The sequence below is a fragment of the Pseudopodoces humilis genome, chromosome 13, assembly GCF_049639895.1.
Source record: "Pseudopodoces humilis isolate 2021_Gansu_Grassland_sample_001 chromosome 13, ASM4963989v1, whole genome shotgun sequence".
Lineage (NCBI taxonomy): Eukaryota > Metazoa > Chordata > Aves > Passeriformes > Paridae > Pseudopodoces > Pseudopodoces humilis.
Window position 1 is genome coordinate 11,682,807 of NC_142212.1, and position 23,296 is coordinate 11,706,102.

The following is a 23,296-nucleotide window of genomic DNA, read 5'->3' on the forward strand; positions in this document are numbered from 1 at the left end:
GATTTTGCAGCAATTTAGCAAAAACCGATTTGAAGACCCATTTTAAATGAAGCAGAGTAACTCTGACACAGAGAAAGATGAACTTCTGGGATGAAAGCAAAGTGTCTAGCACTCCAGCAGCCCTGTCTAATAGACTTGAGCTGTGAGAAAAAAAAACCCAAAACCTTCTTTTTCCTCCACCTCCTAGATTTGGTATGTTGTTTTAATCCACATATGATTTACTTAATTCATGACCTTCAGACATGTTTGCCCAACAGAATTCAGCAAGCAGCTGCCATTTCTGGGCCAGGCACACAGGCTGGAGGTCCCAAATCATCCCCTATTCAGCAGAGGGCTGAATGGGGAGAACACTGGTATTTAAGACAATTTAAAAAGGCTGTGAATTTGTGAGCATAAAATCATCTACTTCAAATTAATTCCCAGCTTTGAACACACCATTTGTCTAACTGGTAGCTTTTAGCACTGAAATTTTCAGTACTAACGGGGTCACACAGGTGGCAGATAACAAGAGTCCTGTTGCAGGCAAGTTGCACAGTACTGCTCAGTCCTGCAGCAGTGGCTCCAGGAGATGTAGTGAACTCTGCACATCTTCAGCACGCACCTGAAACATCTTACTCTGCACCAAGAGCAGAGTGATAGGAAGGTAGAAATGCAGTTTTGTACATGGAGAAATCAAGTGGCCACTGAAGCACACTGCTCCATGCAGGCAGCACCAGGCAAGTTACCCCTTACCTGGTGAGTTACCAGGTGAGAAATCATGCCAGAGACACCCAGAAACAGCAAAGCCCAGCAAAGATTCATCAACACAACCACTTTGATTAAATTGCTTCTTTTCAGCTCCAGGTTTGCCAGGACTGACCCCTGCCAGCCAATACCAATATCTTGCTTGCGCTACACTGGGTTATCTTTTTCACAGCTGAATTTAAACTTGTCATCACAAACCAAGAACCTCTTCTGTAGGACCAGAATGGTCCTAACAGCTTTCCTAGCACGCCAGATGATTTATGATCAGCTTAATGATACTTTTTATACCGCTGTAAAACCAGGATTACAGTTCAGTGACTAGTAGGAGTTAAAGTGAAGATGCCACAGTTTCCTTAGTGCTTTGATGGCTATTATAGCAGTCATACTCTGAGAAATGATGAGCCTGCCATAAAGTTTCAAGATCACCTTTTATTTCATTGAGGAGACATTTCCAAGCCAAAGCTCTGTAGTAGAGAAGCAAAAGAAAACTCACAGCCTGAGAACAGTAGTTTAGAAAATAATGAGTTTCTACACCACCTCAAAGTACGCCAGCCAAAACCTGCCCCCAGATCATAAAAACAGCAGAACCTCCTTGCACAAAAATCCCAGAAGCTGCAAAGCTTCTGGCTGTAAAGGGGGTCTCTCATCTGTGCCAGGAAGGCCATATGGTCTACTAAACCATCAAAAAATCTGGTCCTGTTACAGCTTTGCAATCTGGAAATTTTAAATCTCTCCAGCTCTCCACATCTGACCTATAAGATGCATCCCACTGCTTTGAAAAATTTGTTGGTAATAGGACACCTCAGAAATACTGGAAAGCAAGCAATGTTAGAAATTAGACTCATCATGCTGGGTAGATTCAATTCAGTTTAAACATAATGAATGCCTAAATTCTAGTATTTACACACACATATTTACATCAGAAGTTATGCTTCCATATTTACCTTTCTATGAGTTTTTTTAATTTTATAATTTACTGTAAAGCTAGTACCTGGAAATTTTTTAATTCATTTACCATGAAAATGTTATTTCTGTCTCTGGCCATGCTATGTAAGATCAGGTGTGCAGAAAGACAGCAGCAATGATGCACTTTTTAGCCACACACATCATGGCTCAGCAGCTGGCTCAGTAATGACAAACCTGACACTCCTAGGAAGGTACTCCCAACAATGTCTGGTTTGCAGCACACTCCTTACTTACCCTGATGTCTTTTCCTCTCCTAGAAGGAGATTCATTTAACTTCATGCAAAAAAAAAAAAAAAATCCTACCTAAGTAGGGAAAACAAAGCACAGAAGTTGTTTTCTGCCTGTGGTTGATCTAAGGGATGTATGAGACACGGGCCCAGGCATGGATCAGTTTAGTGGATTGAACACTGTGTGAATCTCTCAGCCACAGAGGTCAGGTTTGACCTGCTGTCCCATATCTATCACCTGATGCCATTTCACTGATTTTCATGGATGATTTTCTAGGCTCTGAAGGATGAAGGCCTCTCGTGCTGCTGATGGAAGAAGCTATCCAGGCCTTCTTCCCTATTTGGAGCAAAAAGTTCTATCCTTTCTTCCTCATTACAGATATCATTAAAAGGGGAAAGACAAAGATGATGATGCACACAGAAATGCTCTGTTGCCATATATAGCAATGCCATTTCTTAGCATCTCTGCTACTGCAAACAGCTCCCCAAATAGCAGGGGATGATGCACTGCACTCAACAGGCTGGTGGCAGCTCTGTGTAGTGTCACATCTCAGCTCAAGGACATCAAGAACTGAAACAAGGGACCAAAACTAGAATAACTGAACACTCCAACTTGTTCTTCCCCAGACTGGCCATTGTGGTACACATTTGCTGATATCTTTTCTTATTTATCACCTTTTTGGGGTAGGTTCCCTGTCTTTTCTTTCTTTCACATCAGAAAAGGTTCAGCATGTCATTAATTCTTCTTCCATCCTCTGAATACTCACTAATTCTGAAATGTTTTCTGGTATGAAGTGATCATCACCCACTGGTCCAAAGGTTCAACAGATGAACACAATATGTATCTTGACATAACTGGATTAGCTATTTCAGATACCACCTACCATGGGTTACTGTGTTTAACACCCCAGAATCCTGATCTGGTAAAGCAAATCTCTCAGGAAATCCTGGTAAGCCACAACCAGAGGACCAGACTGCTGCAATTCACAGCAATTTCATTCCCACAGCATCGCCCAGGGTTCATCTCACAGTCACTGCAAAGGCATCCAACAATGAGATGGGGGCAGCCAGCACATGACCCAGGCTGTCATGTGCATCCTTTTCTGCATGTGCCTCATGCCCAGCACCTTCCCAAGGGGCTTGATTTTTTCATGCCCTCCTTGTGCAATCAAGCCTTAAATATCAAACAGCAGCCTTCCTAGCCTTCCTACTTCTTTCCCCAGGGGCTTATTTCAGTGTTTAAGTGATCCCCCATTACAAAATGCAAGGAGCTGTCAGCAGCACAGCTAATACAGTCATCACCCAAAAGACAGAAGCCCTGTTCTGTGCAGATATTTGTATGTTATTAAATAATCTTTGACAGGATGTTAAGGTGGCAAGGGACTGAGATTTGCTAAAAAAAACTCCACCATACACCCAAAAAACCTGAAAAGAGGAAAATTAATTATTAACAGTCATGAAACCCCCAAGAAAATAGCAACGAATAGTTTGCTGCAGTCTTCTGCAGGAAGTACCAAACAGCAATGAAAAACTGCTTCCATGCCACACTAAGGATGGGAAGCACCAGCACTGTTCCTTCAAGGCTGCTGCCCCTTCAGCAAGGTCCATTACTGGGTCATTTATCCTGGGACATTTGGCTTGCACTTTCCTCAACAGCTGATCTTGGCTGCAAAGTGAATGCTCTGCTATCAAATTCTATTCCAGTCTTGTTTCCTCCAGTTACAATGAGGTTTTTCTGCTGTTGGCTCAGAGCAACAAATCTCAGTCACAAGCCCAGAGGCATCTCTTCCTCCCACATTAATCCCTTCAGAAGGGATTCAGTGGCACAGGACTGGAGCCCTTAATAAATACCAAGCATCAATACATGCACCCAGCAGGGCAAGCCAACCCAGGGCTGGGTGCAGGCACTGGGACACACATGCCAAAACCCTGGGCACTGTCCCCCAGTCATGCAGAGCTGGGTAACTCCACCAGTGAGCTCAGAAACACTAAACCCCAGCCTACCTGTAACCACATTTGGGAGGAACACTTACCAGGAAACATGTCCAGCACCACAGCATCCTGGCCACTGATGGGGCATCCATGAGGAAAGGCTCCATGTTGGAGCCAGCACAGCAGCAAAAATTGTGGTCCTTCTACTACTGACCATGCAGGAGCAGCCAGGTACATGACAGAGCTTGTTTCTCCTCATGGATGGATCCATTTTCAGATATATTTCCCTGGGGAGTTAACTCATACTGGAATGAGTTAAAGAAAAGCTCCTTGGTGCATCCTGCCTGCATCCACTGCAGTGGGGATTATGACTGGGAGATGCACTGTAAGCTCCCCCTAAGCAAATACAGGACACTGACATATGCTAGATCTGTTCAGCCACAGAGCCATTTACAGCTACCACCAGGTGCTAAACACTGGGGACTCCCATAACCCAAACCCATAAGCATGACTGTAGTTTATACAGTTGCTAGAGAAAAAAGGTTAAAATACAAGGTGGGACCAAGAATAAATTTTCTTGTCCCAGATAGTGAGCTGTTTTCCCAGCCTCCTTGAGAAGTGCCATCCATGTGCCCTTGGACAGGTTTGGCTCCTCTTCTCTCCAGGAAACTCAGATCAATATCCAGGAATAGCACTGACCAGCTTTTAAGAGGAGTAACAGCCACCCCACCCCTTCACTAAACAGCTGCACACATATTATTTGCAGTTGCTGCCAAATCCCTGAAAGATTCACTAGGGACCAAACTAATCAATTTTTATTTCTATTAAACTGATGCCTGAAGCATGCTGGAGGAAGCATGGGCAGAAGGCGCTGCCCTAAAGGAAGATCTGTAAGAGTCAGCACAGCAGGGACTTACCCCAGCTAGCTGGTCCTTTGGGTAGGCCAACAAAGATGAAAGAGGCAATCTACCAAGACACTGTTCCAACTTGGGACACCACATTTCTATCTTTCCTTTCTTTCTGCCCTTAGCCACCATCACAGACCTTCTGCTTTGAAAGTGAGATCTCTGAGGACTTGATAAGAAAGGTTAAGATTTAATGGATTGACTACTTGAATCACTAATCACAGCCTTCACTGAAGAACAACTCAAATTTCACTTTTATCCAAATCTCTAGTTCCATCCCTTCCTGCCTCAAAGTCAGCAAAGGGGATTCCTGGCTGGGGACACCCAGCCTCCCTGGATGTCTTCACCTGCCTCATTAAAACACATCAGTCTTACAGAGGGTTTGGGCCTTTTTGTTCCACCCATCACTTACTACCAACCACACCTGGCCAGAGCTCTGGGCTTGGCAGGGAGGGTGTCTGCCCCTCAGGTGGTCACCCCAGCTCCCCTTCGCAGCCAAAGGGTGAAGCAGCCCCTGCAGACATGCTGCCCATGCATGTACCAGGCATCTGGATGGGGCAAAAGGAAATAAACCACTGGTTTCCCTTCCACTATGAGGAATGGGGGCACACAGGCAAAGTTAGGCAAACAATTCCCATCCAACAGCATTTTCACTTGCAGCTTGCCAACAAGGAGAGCCTCCAACCATCTGTCTAGAATGTAGTGTTGGGGAAATATGAAAAAGGAACCCAAGAAGTAAATGATCCTTCCCCAGAACCAAAAAAAACCTAAAAACCACCAAAACCCAAACAGCACCAACCTGAGAACTAAATGAGCTGTTTGCAAGGATTTATCTCGCATTTCAGAGTTTATTTTAGTACTTGGGTGCTCCCCTGTTTGCTCTGCTTTTTGCAATGCAGTGATTTGTGCTGCTGGAAACAGTATCCACTGCAGAGGCAGCACTTGGAGCAGTTTGAAGGTGCTTTACTATTTATTCCCTTTTTTTCTGTTCTTTTTTTTTAATGGATTGCTGGTGCTTTGCCTGAAACAGCCTAGGCACATAGATAATGTAAAATGATGGCTTCCAGAGGCTCCCTGCTGCAGGTGTTCAGGATGGAGGTAAGGGGATTCACAGAACAAAGGCCCCTATCTGACCTCACATCCCTCCCCCAGATTCAACTTCTGAGTTTCTCTCTGCTCAGGAGTTCTTACAAGTGCATTGCCCTTAAGTCGATCTGTCAGTCTTTCTCCTCCAGAAGCACTTCAGCACTCTTCCTCCAGATGTCTTGGGATTCCCCTCACTGCTCACTAACTTGCATTTTGCCTAGTGCAGTTTCTGGTCCTGGCCAAGATGATCAGCACCAGTACTTCTGCTTATCTCGTTTGCTGTGGTCTCTTCTCCTTCTCCAGCACTGATATTTACCCCTCTCACACGAATATCGGCAACACTCAGGTAAGCACTGTCATTCTGGAATTCCGGTGTGAGTTTTTCAGCAACAACTCCTCCTGCAGACTAGAGAAACTCAGGACATCTCAGGCCATGACCATGCTGCCATTTGAACAGCAATTGCATGCAGAGATCTGTAGTAGCAATGGCATTCCAGGGTGTGGGTGGTAAAAACAGAGATACTTTTATGTTTATTGTGTCCCTTGGGATAAAGACTGTGATGGCAGCCATCACTGTTGGCAGAGAGAGAGGATTTCAGGATTTCATCTGAAATCTGGCAGTACTCACACAGGTAATGCAGTGCCTACACCAGCACTGCACCACTGGGAAAAGCTGGCAGGTAACACCTATGCTGTTCACACAAGTGCTTTAATGTGATAATTATATACCATTTTTTATATATCCCACTATCAGTTATTGAGAGACGGAAAAGCAGCAGCCTCCCAGAAGACTCCATAGGATGGGAAGAAGGAATAGATCTGTTCAGCTCCACGTGTAAATGCAAGACTACAGCCTGAATAATGCAATTCTTTAGGATCTAAAATACTTACACCAGAAGACTTTGCTAAAAGTTCCTTGTTCCACACCATAGAGATTTGTATTCCAGGGAATTTAGAGATGTGGAAACTCTGTGTCCACAGGGGAGCCCTGGGCAAGCCCTCGTCCTCTCCTCCAGGAGCATTGCTTCCCCTTGCCCAACTTCAGCTCCACACATACCACAAGCTCTCTAAAGTAATTTGAGAGCCTGTGACAACCAGACACTGAAAATTAAAGAGAAAAGGAGTATTACTAACATTGGGAAGAGCTGATAAAGCAGACACTCCTAGTTATACACACACACACACATATATATATATATAAATAAAAGTTTATATAATAGCTTATTATATGAGCTTCTTGTAGCAGCTGGAATAATCCTGCAGAATGGGAATTCAAGGCAAGATGGGGGAGAAACTGGAGAGGCATTTGTAGAAACACCTGGCAGACACACACCAGCATCCTCCTGTCCACAGGGATGACCACACAAAAGAGAGCAGGGCTCACTCCACTTCTTGCACCTTCATTGGCCTCCATCTTATCACACTGCTGCCATTAAATTTGGCATGGGTGACAGTAAGATTACTCCTACATCAGGCACAGCAGACAAGAAGACAGTCTTTCATTCAAGTGACATCTGCTTCTGCAAACACAGATGTCTGCAGGCAAGATTTTAAAACACACATCCACATAGAGAGGAAAAAAAAACAGCCATACAAATGACCACAAACACATAACATTAATTCCTCCTTCAAACCATGCAACACTTGGATGCATCAGAAAAGCTGTCCTCACATAGCTCAGTTACTATCGGGGCAGGTATTTCTTCAGTACTTCTGATTTTGTACCAACCACATACAGCAATTACTACTGGAAAAATCATGTTGGCACTTTTACAAGGAAGGTATTTTTGTAAAAATGTGGGGTTTTTTACTCTAAGGAAAAAGAAAAGCCATACAAAATCTTTGCTTTGTATTTAGTAACAACAAAAACACTGAAAGCCAAATTTCTTGCATCAAAATTAATTTTACACAGACAACTTCGTATCAATCTGCAGCAGAATAGCACACACAAATAGGGTGAGCAAGAGCTAGGATTAAATGTTTTCCTGACAAGACAAATAGATGGTGCAAGAGGGGAAGGGGCTCATTTATATTTATATCATCACAGGTAGCATTATGGATATAGCAGAATTTTTTATGATGCTTTGTTTCACTTTGAAAAACAACAGTAAGAAAAATGACAGTCAAGCAAAGAGGACAAATATGATAAGTTGCTCTCACAACTGGATTTGCGGATATGTCCTATTTTAAAATCTGTTAAGCTTTTGGAGGGAAAAAAGAAACATATCAAAACGCACAAAAACCATCACCAAAAGAACCACACACCAAAAAACCTCTCACTAAAAAAAAACAACTACAAGCTGAAAAAAAAAGCACACACACCAAAGCCAAGTGTTTAAATTCAAGATTCAGATGAGTACTTGGTTCCTATGGAACTGTAAACGTGGAAAACAATCACAGAACATCCAAAAAAAGGGTGGCACAAAAGGTGCTGATAGCTCAGGTCTAAATTTAAACCTTTAAAGGTTAAGTACAGTCACAAAACAAATTATTAAGTAAATCCAATTTCAACAATTTTCTTCTCTTGATGGCTGCATCGCCAAGCAGCATGGAAGTGCTTTCTCCCTTCATCCCCCTTTTTTCTAAGTAAAAAAGTTCTAATTTATACAAGGAACAAATGCAGTCCTCATGCATCCCCCATACCCTGTTTTTCCTATAAAGTTACGGAAATCAGAATTTTCCTGAGGATGTCTCAAGAGATCAAGCCCACGCTCTCCTCATCAGTGTTTTTGTAACATCTTTAGACTTGTTGCCATCTTAAAAATTCACTGAGCATATTCTCTTTCTCTTCAGGAGGTTATTAAAAAGTGGGTTGACTTTTAACAGACCCTCAAAAGATGCCAGGAGAATTTCACTCAATCTATTTGTGGATAGTGACAATTCATCACTATCCAAGTAAGACAAATGTAGTTTTCCAGCCACCACATAATAGCTTCATCCAGTCTGTCTTTTTACAGCTTATCTTCCCTAACTACTCAAAGGAAGTTAAAGACATTAACACAAGCACCAGCTCATGATGACTGAGAATGTTTCCCATAATTTATAATCCCAGTTTTGCTCCTAGTGAATTGGCCAATACTTAATATACAACCTTATCTGAGCACCTCCACAGCAGAGCTTCATAAAAACACTGAGAGATAACAATCACTGAATTTTGAAAGCATAAATTACAGACCTATAATGGAAGGTTTAAGTCTCCAGTTCCCTTGGAAAAGAAGAGAAGCTATAAATTAGATTAAATAAAAGCTGCAGAAGAATACCTCTGTGCGAGACTTCACTTCATACACCCAGAATAAATTTCCATTTAAGACAGGGGGAGATCTGTTTACTTTCCTTAAAAAATGGATGCTAAAGAATAGGTCTATCTAGAGCCTGATGTATTATTTCTTCATATATCTTACTGGATGGCAAGAAGACTATAATTAGAATTAGCTGTAAGTCCAAAAGATAAAACAAACACACTAGAAGTTGCCCCACAGACACATGGTCTTTTTGCTAAGAACATGGGTAACAACTTCCCAAGACATCTTGGCAAACAAATACAAAGATCCAGATTCCTTGGGATTATTTAGCTAAATTCTATTAAAATCTACTTCTCCATTTCTACCTGGACCTCAAAAGCCAAAGGCTACAAAGCTGTAAGTCCATGGTGAAATTCATTGCATTGAAATGCATGTAGTTTAAAAGCAACTAAATAATTTGAACTGCCAGCATCTGAAAAGAAAAAGCCATTATTTTATAGTCTGGATTTTATAGTGATGTGTCCAAGGTGCTTCAGAGAATACAAAGAAAGGCACAGTCCCTGTGGACCTTACAATCCAATTAACTTAATTAACCATGTTATTCCCCTAGTTCCTGGTAACTCCTTAAATCAATGAACTACAACTTAATAGCAAAGTACATCACTAGCAGCTTTATTGATCATATCTGCACACAACACTGACTGAACTCCCAAAGTCAGGACTTGGCACAAAACAGAGAAGATATTTCAGCACCAGACTTCCACTTTATTAAACTAAAACCCTGTGCAGGTACCAGAGACAGGAAAGAACTGATCAAATGGGGACTGACATTTAAATAGTGAGAGAGCAAGTAACCATGGGCTCAATGTTGGTCTACAGTGCAAGAAGAAAAAAAAAACATTACAGCATTATTCAATTTTAAAATTAAATTTTACATTTTGTTCATCACTTCTCAAAGGTGAATCCCAGAGTATTTTACAAAGGAGACCAGACCTCAGTTCTCCACATCTCCACACCTCCTGTGGCAACCTAAAACGCAGAACAAGCAAGCAGCTCCTCAGCCTGGGCAGGGGATTCAAAGAAGGTAGGCACAAGTTTGCCAAGAAGAAAGCTTGCAGGTAAATTCCCTGCTGTTTAATTCAGATATCCCCATGCAAGGGGATCTCTAATTGGAGAGGTGCTTTACACCAGCTCCAACTGCACTATCCACCACTGCCACATCTCCTCAGGAAGGGCTCAACACCCTTTCCTTGTCTGTAACAATTACAGCAGGACTAATAAGGATTAAACTTAAATTTCAATTACACTGACTAGAAGTTGTTGGCTTTTTATGTATATGGTGTGCTGTTTCATTACGCATAAAAAAAAATTGAACAAAACAGCAGCCACACACAATGTAGAGCAACAGCAGGCACAAGGAGACCCCTTAATCCCCTTTTACCAGCTCTTGCCCAGGATGATCTATTACCAGCTCCTAATGGCACTGAGGAGGTTGTTCATTTTCAAATAAGTCAGTGACTCATCACTTTAACTCACTTCCCTCCACTAAAAATCAATGAGCTTCTGAAACAGTATTATCCTGGATGATTGGTGTTTTAACATCTCACTTACAGGGAATGCAGGCCCCAGAGGTCCCTTGCAGTGCTGGGTCACCACAGTCAACCAGGAAGATGGGCTTATTCTCTTGGTAGGAAACCAATACCTCCTGTAAAGATTTTTTGTGGAGGATGGGTAGATTTGTATCTCTCTCCTCTTGCATTGAAGTGTGATTATACACTGGAGGAGAGTTGCACTTCCCAATACCTCCATACAGTCATAGCACAGTGTACCTCCATCCTCTTGCTTACTTAGCTCCATAAATTAGTTTTCCTACTCCTCATATCCATCTTCAAATTGTTGCTTTTCATTCAACTTCAAATTTTTATGAATAAAAAAGAGGGAAATATATTAAAAAAACATCTCTTCATGGACCTCTGCTCCTTTACTCACATAATACTCCCCAAAATACTATCAGCAATACTCCCACAGCACAAATCAAAGTTTGTGTGTTGTCTGATAAGGTCTATTTCAACTCTTCCTCCCAACACCAGCTCTAGTTTGTGAGCCTGACTAACTCATTGTGTCAAAATGAGTTAAATAGCTTGCCAGTGGCTAACCCACCCAGCTGGTTCGTGGCAGGCTGAGGAGGTGACAGGTAGATAGGTGTCACACACCAACTGCCACATTGGCTCAGAGCAGCAACTCATCACAGGAAATCTGCTGGGCTTCAGCAGGAAACTGAATGAGAAAAGCTGTAGATGGGGAAGAGTTTGCAGTGGAGTGCAGTGCCCAGACATGAGTTTGAAAAGCTGTCACAACTTTAGGGGTGTCTTCCTGGCTGTCACTTACTTGGTGTTGAAGTTTAACAGGTCAAATGCTGGACTACCTGACTGTACAGGGCCACAACTAATAAAAATACTACATTATCCTACTATACTGAGGGGCTGTGAAAAGCCTTTAGAGCAAATTCACTCTAGAGTTAGAGTCACGTTAAAAAACTTGCACATGGTCATATACATAGGGAATTCCTCAGCTCTTTTAAAGCTGCAGAGGCTGCCATCATCACCTGCTCCTCCAGAGCAAGGGCTGCTTTGTCAGTGGTTTTGCTTTACACGGAGCTGAACAGGTCCCCCTCCTTCATGGGGGCTCTGCCAGCACACTGATCACACCTGAGCAGGAGGAGGGATCTGCCTGCAGAGCAATTCAGCACTGCCCTCCCTGCACACTGTGAGCAGCACCTCCAGCCCACAGCCAGCTGTGCTGGAGATGGATTTCTGTAAGAAGCTCACAGCTGCAGAGGGAGATAACAGTGAAACAAGCCCCTCTCTCTGCACTCCTCCAGTCCCTGTCCCTCACTCCCACCTCTGCTCTCCAGCACAGCATTGAAAACAAGAACTACCGATGCAGCTTGCAATTAGAAATCATGGCATGAATTTGCACAAAAAAGAAGCACAGAAAAATGGCACCCCAAGGACTCAAACTCACTGAGTATGTCAGTGGCAAGACAATGAAGTAGTCAGGAGTCTGCATCCCCTTGCCCTGCCCAGGAGCCCCTGGAGACAAGCAGCTGCTCCAAGCAGCAGTCAGGGGAGCAGATGGGCAGAGGATGGTGCTCCCTGGCCAAAAGCCATCTTCTTCCTCTTCATCATTCAGTGACAGAAACTGGATGGCCTTGGCTGCAGTGCTGCCTGGCACTGAATCTCTCCGGGCAGAACAGGACCCTTGGCAAGGGGCAGCCCCAAGAGCAGGAGAGGGCCAGCTGCCACAGCAGCATGGGGCTCACCACAGAGCTCTGGGAGCCAAAGGCAGGCAGTGCTGTACAGCCCATCCCCGGGCAAGGACATCCTGCAGCCAGCAAACCCTCAAGAAAGCAGCATCCCAGCTTGGTTTGGACATGCTTTGCTTTCTGATCCCTCTCCCACTTACTAACGAGTCCCTGTATGCGCACAGTTAACAGCGAAGGAATTATATTAAAGTAGGACAGGATACACCAAAAAGCCAATTACAATGGATATTCCAAGAAAACAACCCAGAAGCCATCTCTAGACATGGCAAAACAGCCTTGGCAGGTGGTGGGTGGAGGGAAAGTAGAATAAATACAATTAAAGAAGCAAGACAGTTCAGCTTTGTGTTACATGTGAAATGCAGTCTCCAGAGGCTGAGGAAGCAGCATGACTGACTAGGGCAAATTTTGAAATTCCTCAAAGGCAGGTTGCCTAGATGTGCAGCCAGAGCCAGGCTGACAGAAATGCTGCTAACAGCACCTAATTTGCTAGAGGATTATCACTTGGTGTAACGGATGGAAACTAGATTAGATAGCTGGTAAACTCACAGCACAGTTCATTACTGGAGGGAGAAATTCTTATCCACATCAACAGAACTTCTTGTTCTGCCCAGTCCTATGCAGCAGCAGATTTGCAACCTTGTGCCAGAACGACATTTTCTACCTCATTTTTGTTCAAATATTTGGCACAATTGGTATAATTATGAATATGAAGATACTAAGCAGAGGAAGACAGGCATGAAGTTACACCTAGTAATTGCACTTCCATATCCATTTTGATCTGAGCATCAAAACCTTTTAAAGTGTAGTCATTATCCATGTTCTGCAGACATGAAGACTGTGGCATGCAGAGGTTTTCAGAGTGGCACAGAACCCCTCGGTCCCACTAATCTCAAATGACAGAGAAAATACCCCATCCCTCTGAGAAACTAAATGATAAAGCTGTTTTGCTCCAAGCCCTGTGTTCAGTCAGGAACACAGGCATAGGAACAAAAGGCCTGTGGCTCAATCCCCAATACCAACCAACTCATTAGTGAGTGCCAGCCACGCTGGAATTGCTGCAGTCGCCACAGGGTTGCAGCCTCATCTGTTGGGGAATATGGCAGCTATTTCATGCAGCCAGGTGCCACTGCACAAGGTCTTTGGACAGGATGCAAAGTCCATGAAAGATTCTGGAGTAGCAAAGCATGGCCAGAGGACTGGAGCATGCTCAGCATCAATAGCTCATCTAAATGCCTGCCATGGGATTTGCAGCATGCCTGAACTTTGCTTTTGTTTGAAACCACTTGGAGGCAGCACACCAGGCTCAGCACCCCGTGGGGACAGAGCCCAAGCATTTTACCTGCAGCTACCTCCCAGCTGAGAAGGAACCTCCACATCATGAAGGGGAGAACCAAAGACGGAGGAAGGTTGAAAAGATGACGCTCCCAAGGGGAAGAAGAGTGAGGCAGCAGCACCCTACCTCACACAGATCTGCCTGCCCTCTAATCTCAAAGGGGAAGTTTTGTGAGGGTGTTTTTACAGACATGACTGCATGTACAGTGTTGAGACTGACTGCCTCCTATTTCAAGATGAAAGAAAACAAAAGAACATTTAATCTGGAAACAAAATATTCATTCCCAACAGTGCCCTCTCTTCAGGATTAACACATAGCCCTGAGACAAGCTGCTATGAATACTAACATATCCTCCCAGCTCTTCACTAAATTCATCCCACTCTGACAGCCCCAGAGAATTTCCCCTGACTTCAAATAACCAGAAGCTATGGATCTGGGCAAGATAGTTTTAATGAGGGAGTCCCCAATCCTGGAAACATCATCATTTCCTGAACACACATAGGAAAACTGAACCAGAAAAGCACACTGGTACCAAAGTAAAAAGACAGAAACTTAGCATCACTAATTTCTGCAGAACTGTCACACTGCCTGACAGTTTTCCTTATTATCTTATTTTTCTCCTTGTTTCTTTGCATCTCATTTGTTGCTAAATCTTCAAGGCCTCGGCTGCAAGGGGATGCAAATGAGGACAAGCCCTCCACCCCCAACTCTACAATCAACACCCTGCTCCTGTGGTTACTGCTCCCATCAAACTGGTACCAAAGATAACACTGAAGTCCTCTGTGTACAGACTCTGTACATTCAACTCAACTTAGCCTTGAGAACAGAGAAGAGATTTGAATTTCTTATAAATTAAAGACAGAAGAAAAAAAATCCAGTGCCTAATCTCAGCTCCATCCCATGAGACCCAAGTGAGATCTCTCAGGCTTCATAGAAGTAGCAGATCCCTTCTTGGGCTGTATGAGACAATAATCAAAGGTGAGCAGGGAATTTCATTTCTTTGTACAGACGAATGAGGCGTCACCAGGATGACTAACAGCATCACATGTAAAAGAAAAGACAACAACACCTATAATCCAAATATATACCATGAAAAGCCTCTGACTGGCAACAAATCAGCAGCCACTGTTAATATAATTGCAAAACAAAACCTCTGTAGTGCTTTGTTCACAGCTGAAATTCAGTCATTGAACAAAACATTGCGTCACTTCATAGACAACTTGAAGAATCTAGCACTGAATTTACCTTGAAGCCACAGAAAGATGTTTCTATTTGTCAAGACACACCAGCTTAGCTAGGAGGGTCCCTATCACCTCCACTTAATGTAGATAAGGCATGGATCTAACCCCAAAGTACCTTTCAGTAGCACAGGTAGGATTAGGGTTATGCCTAGGGTTAGGGTTCAGAAAACTACAAAGCCCAGAGCTCCAAGCACACAGCAGCTACAAATGGCATGCCAAGGGGAATACAAATCTGTCATAACATAGCTCCATCCATACCTTACAACAGGGCACCAGACTAGGCCCAAGGTGCCTTTAAGGTCTCAACCTAGGGTTAGGGTTACACCTAGGGTTAGGGTTCAGAAAACTACAAAGCCCAGACCTCCAAGCACTGTGCAGCTACAATAGACCTGCCAAACCAAAAAGAAAACTGCCAAAAAAATAGCTCTCACCATATCTTTCTACTTGGCTACTGACTCAGCTCTAAGCTCTTTTCACTGCTCCACCTAGGGTTGGGGTTACACCTAGGGTTAGGGTTCGGAAAGCTACAAAGCTGAGACCTCCAAGCAGACTGCTGCTACAAATGGCATGCTAACCCTGTTCTAATGCACTGCATTTCCTTGAGCTCAAATGCCATGATAACCCCCTTCTCCTTAAATGCAGTGTGGTCTTGATGCCACATACCTGAATCTGTTTGGATATCTTTCAAAAATCTTCTAACTAATTTCTCAGTGGAAAGCACTGTCAGTGAAATTAGCCAATTTTGCTTAAGCCAGAAAATAGTTTTGGTTGAAAAGTGAAAGCCAGTATTTAGTAGATGTCAAGTTCATCTAACATTAATGAGAGCAAGTCAGTAACAGAGAAATCACCATAATTGCTAAAACAAATAAATTTTACAAGCTTATTCAAATTTCTTTATTTTCCAAAGAGGGGGAGGAAAATTGTAGAAAATAAAAAGGTAATTCATTCTTTTGACAAGACAAGCAGGCTGAATAAAAATTCTACTTGGATTTTAAATGGAAAGTTTCATTACATTTTTCTCTCAATGGACAGAGCACACAGCAAGACAAAGAACAGCACGCAGACATTTCCAGAGGGAATGTTGCATTCCACTGCATGGTTCACCCAGGCTAAGCACTGCAGAAGAGATGCTCCCATTTCCAACAGAGACCACCAGCATGGGATCTATTTTCTCAGTCAAATGCTGCCCATGTTCCACTCCTAGTTACACCAGTGTCAGTGCACAGTAGCTATAATCGTTTCAGGGACACAAACAGATATTTATATGGTATGACTGCCTTTGGTACAAGACATGAATGCAGGAGCAGTTCCCATACACATGGGACCATCATCAACATTCACCGGAACATGAGACATGGCCTTTCTGGGAAAAGACACCATCATGGGAAAAAAGTTTTCACCTTCCTCAAGACAAGAGAGATTTTCTCTAGAAAATCTAAGCCTTCTGTGCATAGATCACTGCTCTGAATGTCAAGGGTTAAGTCTGGCATTTGAAAGAAATGTGTCCATTTATGTGATCCAGTGCTCCAGAAATGCCTGATTCACTGTCTTGGGGCTTGTCTACAGAGTGGTGATTTCAATAGCATTCTTGCCCTATTAATTATTCTACTATATTTCTACCTCTACATTCACTTAATTTTCAAAATAAAGGCTTTTATTCATTACCATGAAGTCTAATAATTAACAAAGCAGTCAGTAAAATGGGACACTTGTAGCAAGGCCTACACTGTCCTAACCATAGAAAGTGAACCTGGCACTGAGCTCATGGCCTGGTGGGCAGCCTTCTTTTGCCTACCCCTGAGCAGCTCTGCCACTTGTGTCTACTTAGACAGGACAAACAGAAATGAAAAAGGCACCGCAACATTCACCTCAGACTGGCCACACATCTTGGTTTAACCTCAGCCATCTTCCTCTTAGTGCAACCCAGAGCATCAGAAGATCTCTGGGTCAGTAGCTACAATCACAGCTCAAGACTGGAACAGTTTCAAAGACCACATCCATTTCTTGGGAATTGCCCACGTGTTTTTCCACTGCACTTGGCATGAGTCCATAGAAACACCAACAGGTTTGGAGAACATCAAGCATGGCCTGATTCCAGACAGATCTGACAATTCTTCTCACTCTGAAATTTTCCTGGCTACCGCAATTCATGGTTTCCATCAAGGTCTTCAGCATCCTGAAAGGTTTCCCCCCACACTTTCCAACCTTGGCAGCTTTAAAGGAAAAACATGCCAAACCACTGCAGCTGATGCTTTTGTCAGCACTGAGCATCATCACTCAATACTGCTAATAAAACTTCTTCACAAGAATCCCCACAGAGTGATAACATAAACAAGAGAGCAAAAGCCACCATTTCTGTACAGTTTCATAAAGCCAAAGTTTGCAGATATGGGAGCACAGTCAGGTTGTAAAATCTGGCAGATCACTTCAAAAAGCAAAATAATGATGAATCTTTGTCTTTAATCAAATTTCAATGAGGCTATGGAGTCATTCCATAAAACCTTTGTGGCCTCATCCCCAAGCTGTGCAGGACTTCTCAATCAGAACTAAGTTTTCTGACTGCTGAAGCACAGGATCAAAAGCAGCAGCCCAAACTCAGACCACAGCCAGCAAGGAGGGAAGCAGGGCTTGGGTGCAGTTATTACTCACTCAATGGGTGCCAAATCCCCATCAACATATTAATGAGCGAAAAAAGACCCCATCAAAGTCTAGCAGGATTTGCTCCAGCGTTCAGTCAGGTTGATAAGTGAGCATTATCCCTTATGCATTACCACCACAGCCTTCATGCAATCCTAATTCCCCACCACACTTCATTGGAGGGTCAGAACCTCTATTTTTCCATTTTGTTTAAAAGCAGTGGCCTGTATAATGAGTATTACCAACATACAGCAGCCCATAAATTACTGAGCTCTGTATGAGCAAGTCCTCATCTCTGATAAAGCTTGGACACACTGTAAAGCAAGAGTATCACATACAGAAATAAATTAATGCACCACATACAGTGGGCAGATGTAACAACCCTTCAGCTGTAACATTTCAACTGCACACTACTTAAGTGACAGCTACACAGCTGAATTTCTTTACTGAAAATTAAGTGCTAGTATAATGGGTCATGTCATCGTAGGTGTGGACAAAAGGACTCCATAAAGCAATGTATTAGAACAGACTCAGCCTGGCACTGAAAGATGGTCCTAAGACAACCTGATAAAAACCAAAAAACCTTTCCAAATGACCAAATCACTTCTGATGTGTCAAGCACAAGAAAAAACACTATATTTTAAACAGCAGAATAGTTCAGCTGATTTAAAATTATGCACACTGCACCATTTGCAAGATCAAAATATTTATAGGTAAGTGAACAAAAGACAATTTACATTATTTTTAGCAGTTATTCTATTTTAGTTATTCTACACATCACATGCATATCACAGACAACATAGAACCCATTGAAAGATGTTACTTTCTGCTAATCATGCAAACCCAGCAAATTTCCATCTTAGTGGGATGTTTCTCCCTGCTGCGTGTGAAAATGTAAAGAAGAATCCCATTTCTTGTCATGGACATAAGTTTCAGAGCTATTGAGCAAAACATCCCAGTACATTGTTCTGAGGACTGAATAAAAACCTGATGTCCATAGCCCAGCTGTTATAAGCCTCCTCAAAACAGACTGTTGAGATATTTTTACCTTCCTATTATAAAAATTTAAATAGCTCTGCCAAAACCATGAAAATTCACCCCCCTGCTAAATTTTCCCCAGGGTCCCACTCCTGCCAAACTGTACCTGCAGCAAGACAGGGCAGCCAAGAAAGGGAGATCTTGCAATGGGTTTTTACTTTGTTGACCTCATCCTGAAAATCAACCTGCACCATGAAAGATCTTCCTTTCCACACGCCACAGGACACCTCTGCCCGTGGCTGCACAGCAGCAAAATGCCCCTATATGCTCCTACAGCTGTTTCCAAGGTAACGAGCAAGGAGCTGTATACAAGGGAAAGAAGCAAATGGCAGCAACATAACCCTGCTATATTGTCACTTTTTGAAACAGGTCCGACTTGTCCCTTTCCACCTGCCTCATGATTCAAGCAAGGGTTGGATAACTCGCTTCACGTTTTATAATCCCATTACCTCAGTCTTTCGTAGGGTTTGGTTTTGATTTTTATAAGGCATCATATTGGAGTTTTAAAGGTGAGAGTCAAATTTTCTGCTTTTACACAAGGAAAACCATCTGGGAGAGGAAGGGGAATTGTATCAACAACCTAAATTTACACTCAAACACTGTATTCCCTCCCCCTAGAAGCTGAAAAACGTCTCAGGTTAAGCAAAGGGTGTCTGCCCACAACCTTGGCCCATCTTACACAAGTCCTATGCATCTAGCTAACACTGTTTCACCAGTTTGGATAAAAGTATCTCCACTTCTCAGTCTGCAGATACAGTTTATCCTTCCTAGACACACAGTTTCCACATCCACTCAGATGTGCCAAAAACACAGACTTTCCCACCTGCCCACATACATTCTTGCTACCAAAGCAGAAATTAGCCTTCGCTTCTTCTGCTACCGAAAACCTTGGAGCAGCAAGAATGCAATTCAAATCCTGCTGTCCTCCCGTAAAGGACAGCAATATGAGGGGCAGAAACTGGGATGGAAAAGGGTCTGGCATGGCCAAATAGTTCTCATCGCTGTCTCAAAAGAGGATGAGTTGTCAGGGAGAGAAATCAGCAGAAGATCTGTCCACGCAGCTCTGCACACACAGTGAGGGACAGAAAGCCAGATAATATGCTTTAACCTCTTCTTTTAGATCTGAGACAACCCCACAGTAATGCAGGGAGAAGCTGATCAACCCCATGATTTTGGAGTAACGGGTCTGTTATCAATGCAGGCTGAAGGAAACACATTTTCCACCAAATCTTTCAAAGTCATTGACATCAATTCCTTTCTTCCTTGCATGAAACAGAATAAGCAGTAGGACATCCCACATACAAGCCTCTGTGGTGGAGAAAACCAACACATTATATAATGAAGCATTTCTGCATGATGGCAAGAAGTCACTCCCATCTTCCAGGAGACAGAAATTTTAAGGCAAAACATGCATAAAGAGACTCGCTGTGGGTGGTATTTTGAGATGGCAATCATAGTTCAGCACAGTTTGTGTATACCTTACATTTCCCTATATGATTTACCATGGCTGACCTTTTCTACCAACCGTGATTAATGAAGCTTCCAATACATCTCTGAATGGCTGCAAATTGCAAGAGATGCTCATCACATTAATATTCAGTAACCAAAATACACCACTCTTCTAATTACAATTGTGCTCCTGCTGAACACCAGGACGTTTCCTTTGGAAGCTTAAGTACTGTGGTCCTCAGAGGAAGTGAACAAATTGATGGGCCAAAGTACACATGCCTGGGGGAAAAGCTCCCCAGCTTGAGCATAAAAGAACCCCCAAACCTATCACAACCACATAGAGATGCCAACATGGCAGACATAACTTGCTCTGAATAAAGAAACACAGAAGTCAATATTTCTTCATAGACTGGTTGGAGGTTGATTTGCAAAATCAAAATCTGAACAGTGCAGACATTTCTTGCAGTGTTGTTATGGAATGGTTTGTGCTGGAAGGAACCTTAAATATTATCTAGTTCCAATCCTCCTGGCACAGACAGGGACACATCATGAAGCAAAACCTTCTCTGACATACCTGTTAATACTGCAGTGCTACAAAAACATTACCAAATACTTCCTCTGCTGCCCCTGCAGAGTTATATGCTATAACACAACCATCAAACCAGCTGCCTTATGGAAAAGGGAAAGAAGTTCCCTACAAGCTCAGCTAATCCTCCTCTACACAGCATATGAGCTCAAACCTGCAAGATTTATCCATCCCAATAAGCCATTCTGCAATTAAATGGCACCTTCCTAAGACTGACTACTCTTTGAACCACGCACAGAAATAAATGCAATGTACTCAAAGGGATGCACACCAGCCACAGACTCACTGCAGTGCTGGGACTGAAGTCAGAGGGAAGGGGGATGAGAAAGAAAGGCATTACATAGAGCCAGAGACAAGAGCCAGTACACACACGTATGAAGTCAGAGAAAGTAACCCAGCAAACACTGACCCAGTACAGCTGTACATCAAGAGGTCCCTGCTGTGAATGTTTAATAAAGTTCCCAGAGCCACCCCATCCAATGGTGCAAAAGCATCTGTGCCAGCTGCAGCAAGGCAGTGTTACAAAGCACTGCACCATAACAGGGCTGAATTCATGCCAACAGGTCTCAGTGTGTTGAGCAGGGGATTGATTCACTCATCTACAGGACAAGATTTTTAATAGCTCTATCTCAGGTGAATGGAGGCTCCAAGAGGAAGCCATGGTCCTAGAGCAATCCAGCAGCAGAAACTGGTGTTCTCCCAAAGCAGTGGGAGCCAGGAATCAGCATCAGAAAGGCACAGCAGCTTGATGACTCTGTCCTAACACCTTGCAGGGGATCTAACAGCACAATTTCTCTCTGTTCTTATTAACCAGCAGGTTCAGAGAATTCCACGATTCTTGCGTTATTCATATGAAATGCTGTAACAGTGCTACTTCATATATTTAAGTCTGTTTACAGACTAGAACAGTCTAGAGAGATAGTCTGGGAAGGGGTCCAAAGGAAAAGCCTGCCATTAGCTACTTTGCACCAAAGCAGCAGAGTTTCATAAAACGCACATTCCTGCCTGTTTCTGCCTATCCCAGATCAGCTCCTGCTGTCCTGAGTCCCATGAGAGCACAGGAGAAATGCACTTCATTTCAGAGACATAAACTTTCCCCACTCCACTCTCATCCCTGTTCATCTACAAAGGCAGGAGCCGAAGTGCAACGTTTAAACCTCCCTTATGCTGTGCCACCTTGTGGATGTCTTCTCACGACTTTTATGAGCCGCGGGTCCAGCATTTATTTAACATCACACTCTTGAGCATGTAAACAAAATAATTCACAGTCACTGTGAGCAACAGTAAGCGGCACAATGGGAATCAGATTACCGTGACACGTCCTCTGTACAATTTGGAAACCTTTTATTCCCCGGGTGGAGTTGGCACTGGGAAAAATTACCAGCTGAAAACAGCATCACCAGTAGCTTTAGAAAGTTGGGGCTCAGATACTGCAAGCCCCTCTAAATATCCAAAAAGGACCGCGCAGCCACCTCGCTCTCAGGTGTGCCTCCACCACTTGAAGAAGAAAAAAACCCAAAAGCAGAAAACAAGCAAGCCCGGGGATGGAGGGGAAGATTGGCTGCGGCGAAGTTTATCGGCACGAAGAGCATCCCCCATCCAGTCCCTTCATCCGCGGAGATCCACGCCAGAAGAGGATCGCGCCCCTCCCAGAGGGACACACATCACCACTACCACCACCCCAAAGAGTAAAGGAAAAGGGGATGCGGAGGGTAATTCAGACCCTCTCCAGCTCTCCTTTCCCCCCGCCGCGCTCACCGTCCTCTTGCATCCGCTGCAGGCACAGGGCGAGGCTCTTCCTCCAGCCCGGCATCGCGGCAGGGGCAGCACTGCCGCCCCCCGGGGCAGCGGCGTGGCTGGAGGGGCCCGGGGGGCCGGCGGGAGCTGCGGAGCACGGCCGGGCTCCCCGGCGCTCCTGCGGCCGGGCGGTGCATGCGGCGGCGGGGCCGGGGCCGGGCGGGGAGCGCTGCCCGCCCCCGCCTGCGCACAGCCCCGGCCGCTCGGCGCAGGTGCGCTCCCCCCGCCGTGGAGGGCGGGGAACGGCAAACTCGGGGAAGGAGGGGGAGAAAAATCGTGTCAATATGTAGATATTGTCTATTTTTCCCCCGGGAGGGTCTGCGTAGACAAGATGGGCCGCGCCTGCAAACAGGCGCCGGGCTCGGACCCACACCGGCGCCCTGCGGGTCCCAAACCTCCGGCTGACGTTGGACAGATGCATGGCCAGGAAAGACACGGAGAGCACACTGCTCCCGTTCTACATTCTCGTTACAGCTGTAGCCTGGCACCGCTTCCCTTCACCGAGCGGCAGCTGCCTGGCAGCCCCACACAGGTGCGTGCACTGACGCGTGTGTTTATCCTGAAGGTGGGTTCTCTGGTAAATAAAGTTGCACAGAAGCCAGGATGATCTACTTCATTTTCTTCACTACCACTTGCAAGCAGCTGAAGTGTATGGGGAAGACTTAAAAGCATCTTTTCAATTTCATAATAGTCCAGAGGTTTCAGCACTTTCACATGGACACAAAGGAGATGCTTATTGCATATGCCAGGGCATCTCTGTTTTTAATTTCCTGGGGGCAATATATCTC

General features: G+C 44.0%; 1 protein-coding gene across 2 annotated transcripts in view; it reads right to left on the minus strand.

The window, feature by feature from the left end:
* The window catches only part of GRIP2 (glutamate receptor interacting protein 2), a 250,895-nt gene extending 228,351 nt beyond the window's left edge, over positions 1-22,544 (minus strand). For both annotated transcript variants that reach the window (XM_088061807.1, XM_088061809.1), the window contains exon 1: positions 22,470-22,544. In XM_088061807.1, coding sequence (XP_087917933.1) covers positions 22,470-22,524 — 55 coding nt within the window. In that variant the 5' untranslated portion in view covers positions 22,525-22,544. The remainder of the gene's footprint in view (positions 1-22,469) is intronic.
* Positions 22,545-23,296: the final 752 nt, after the last annotated feature.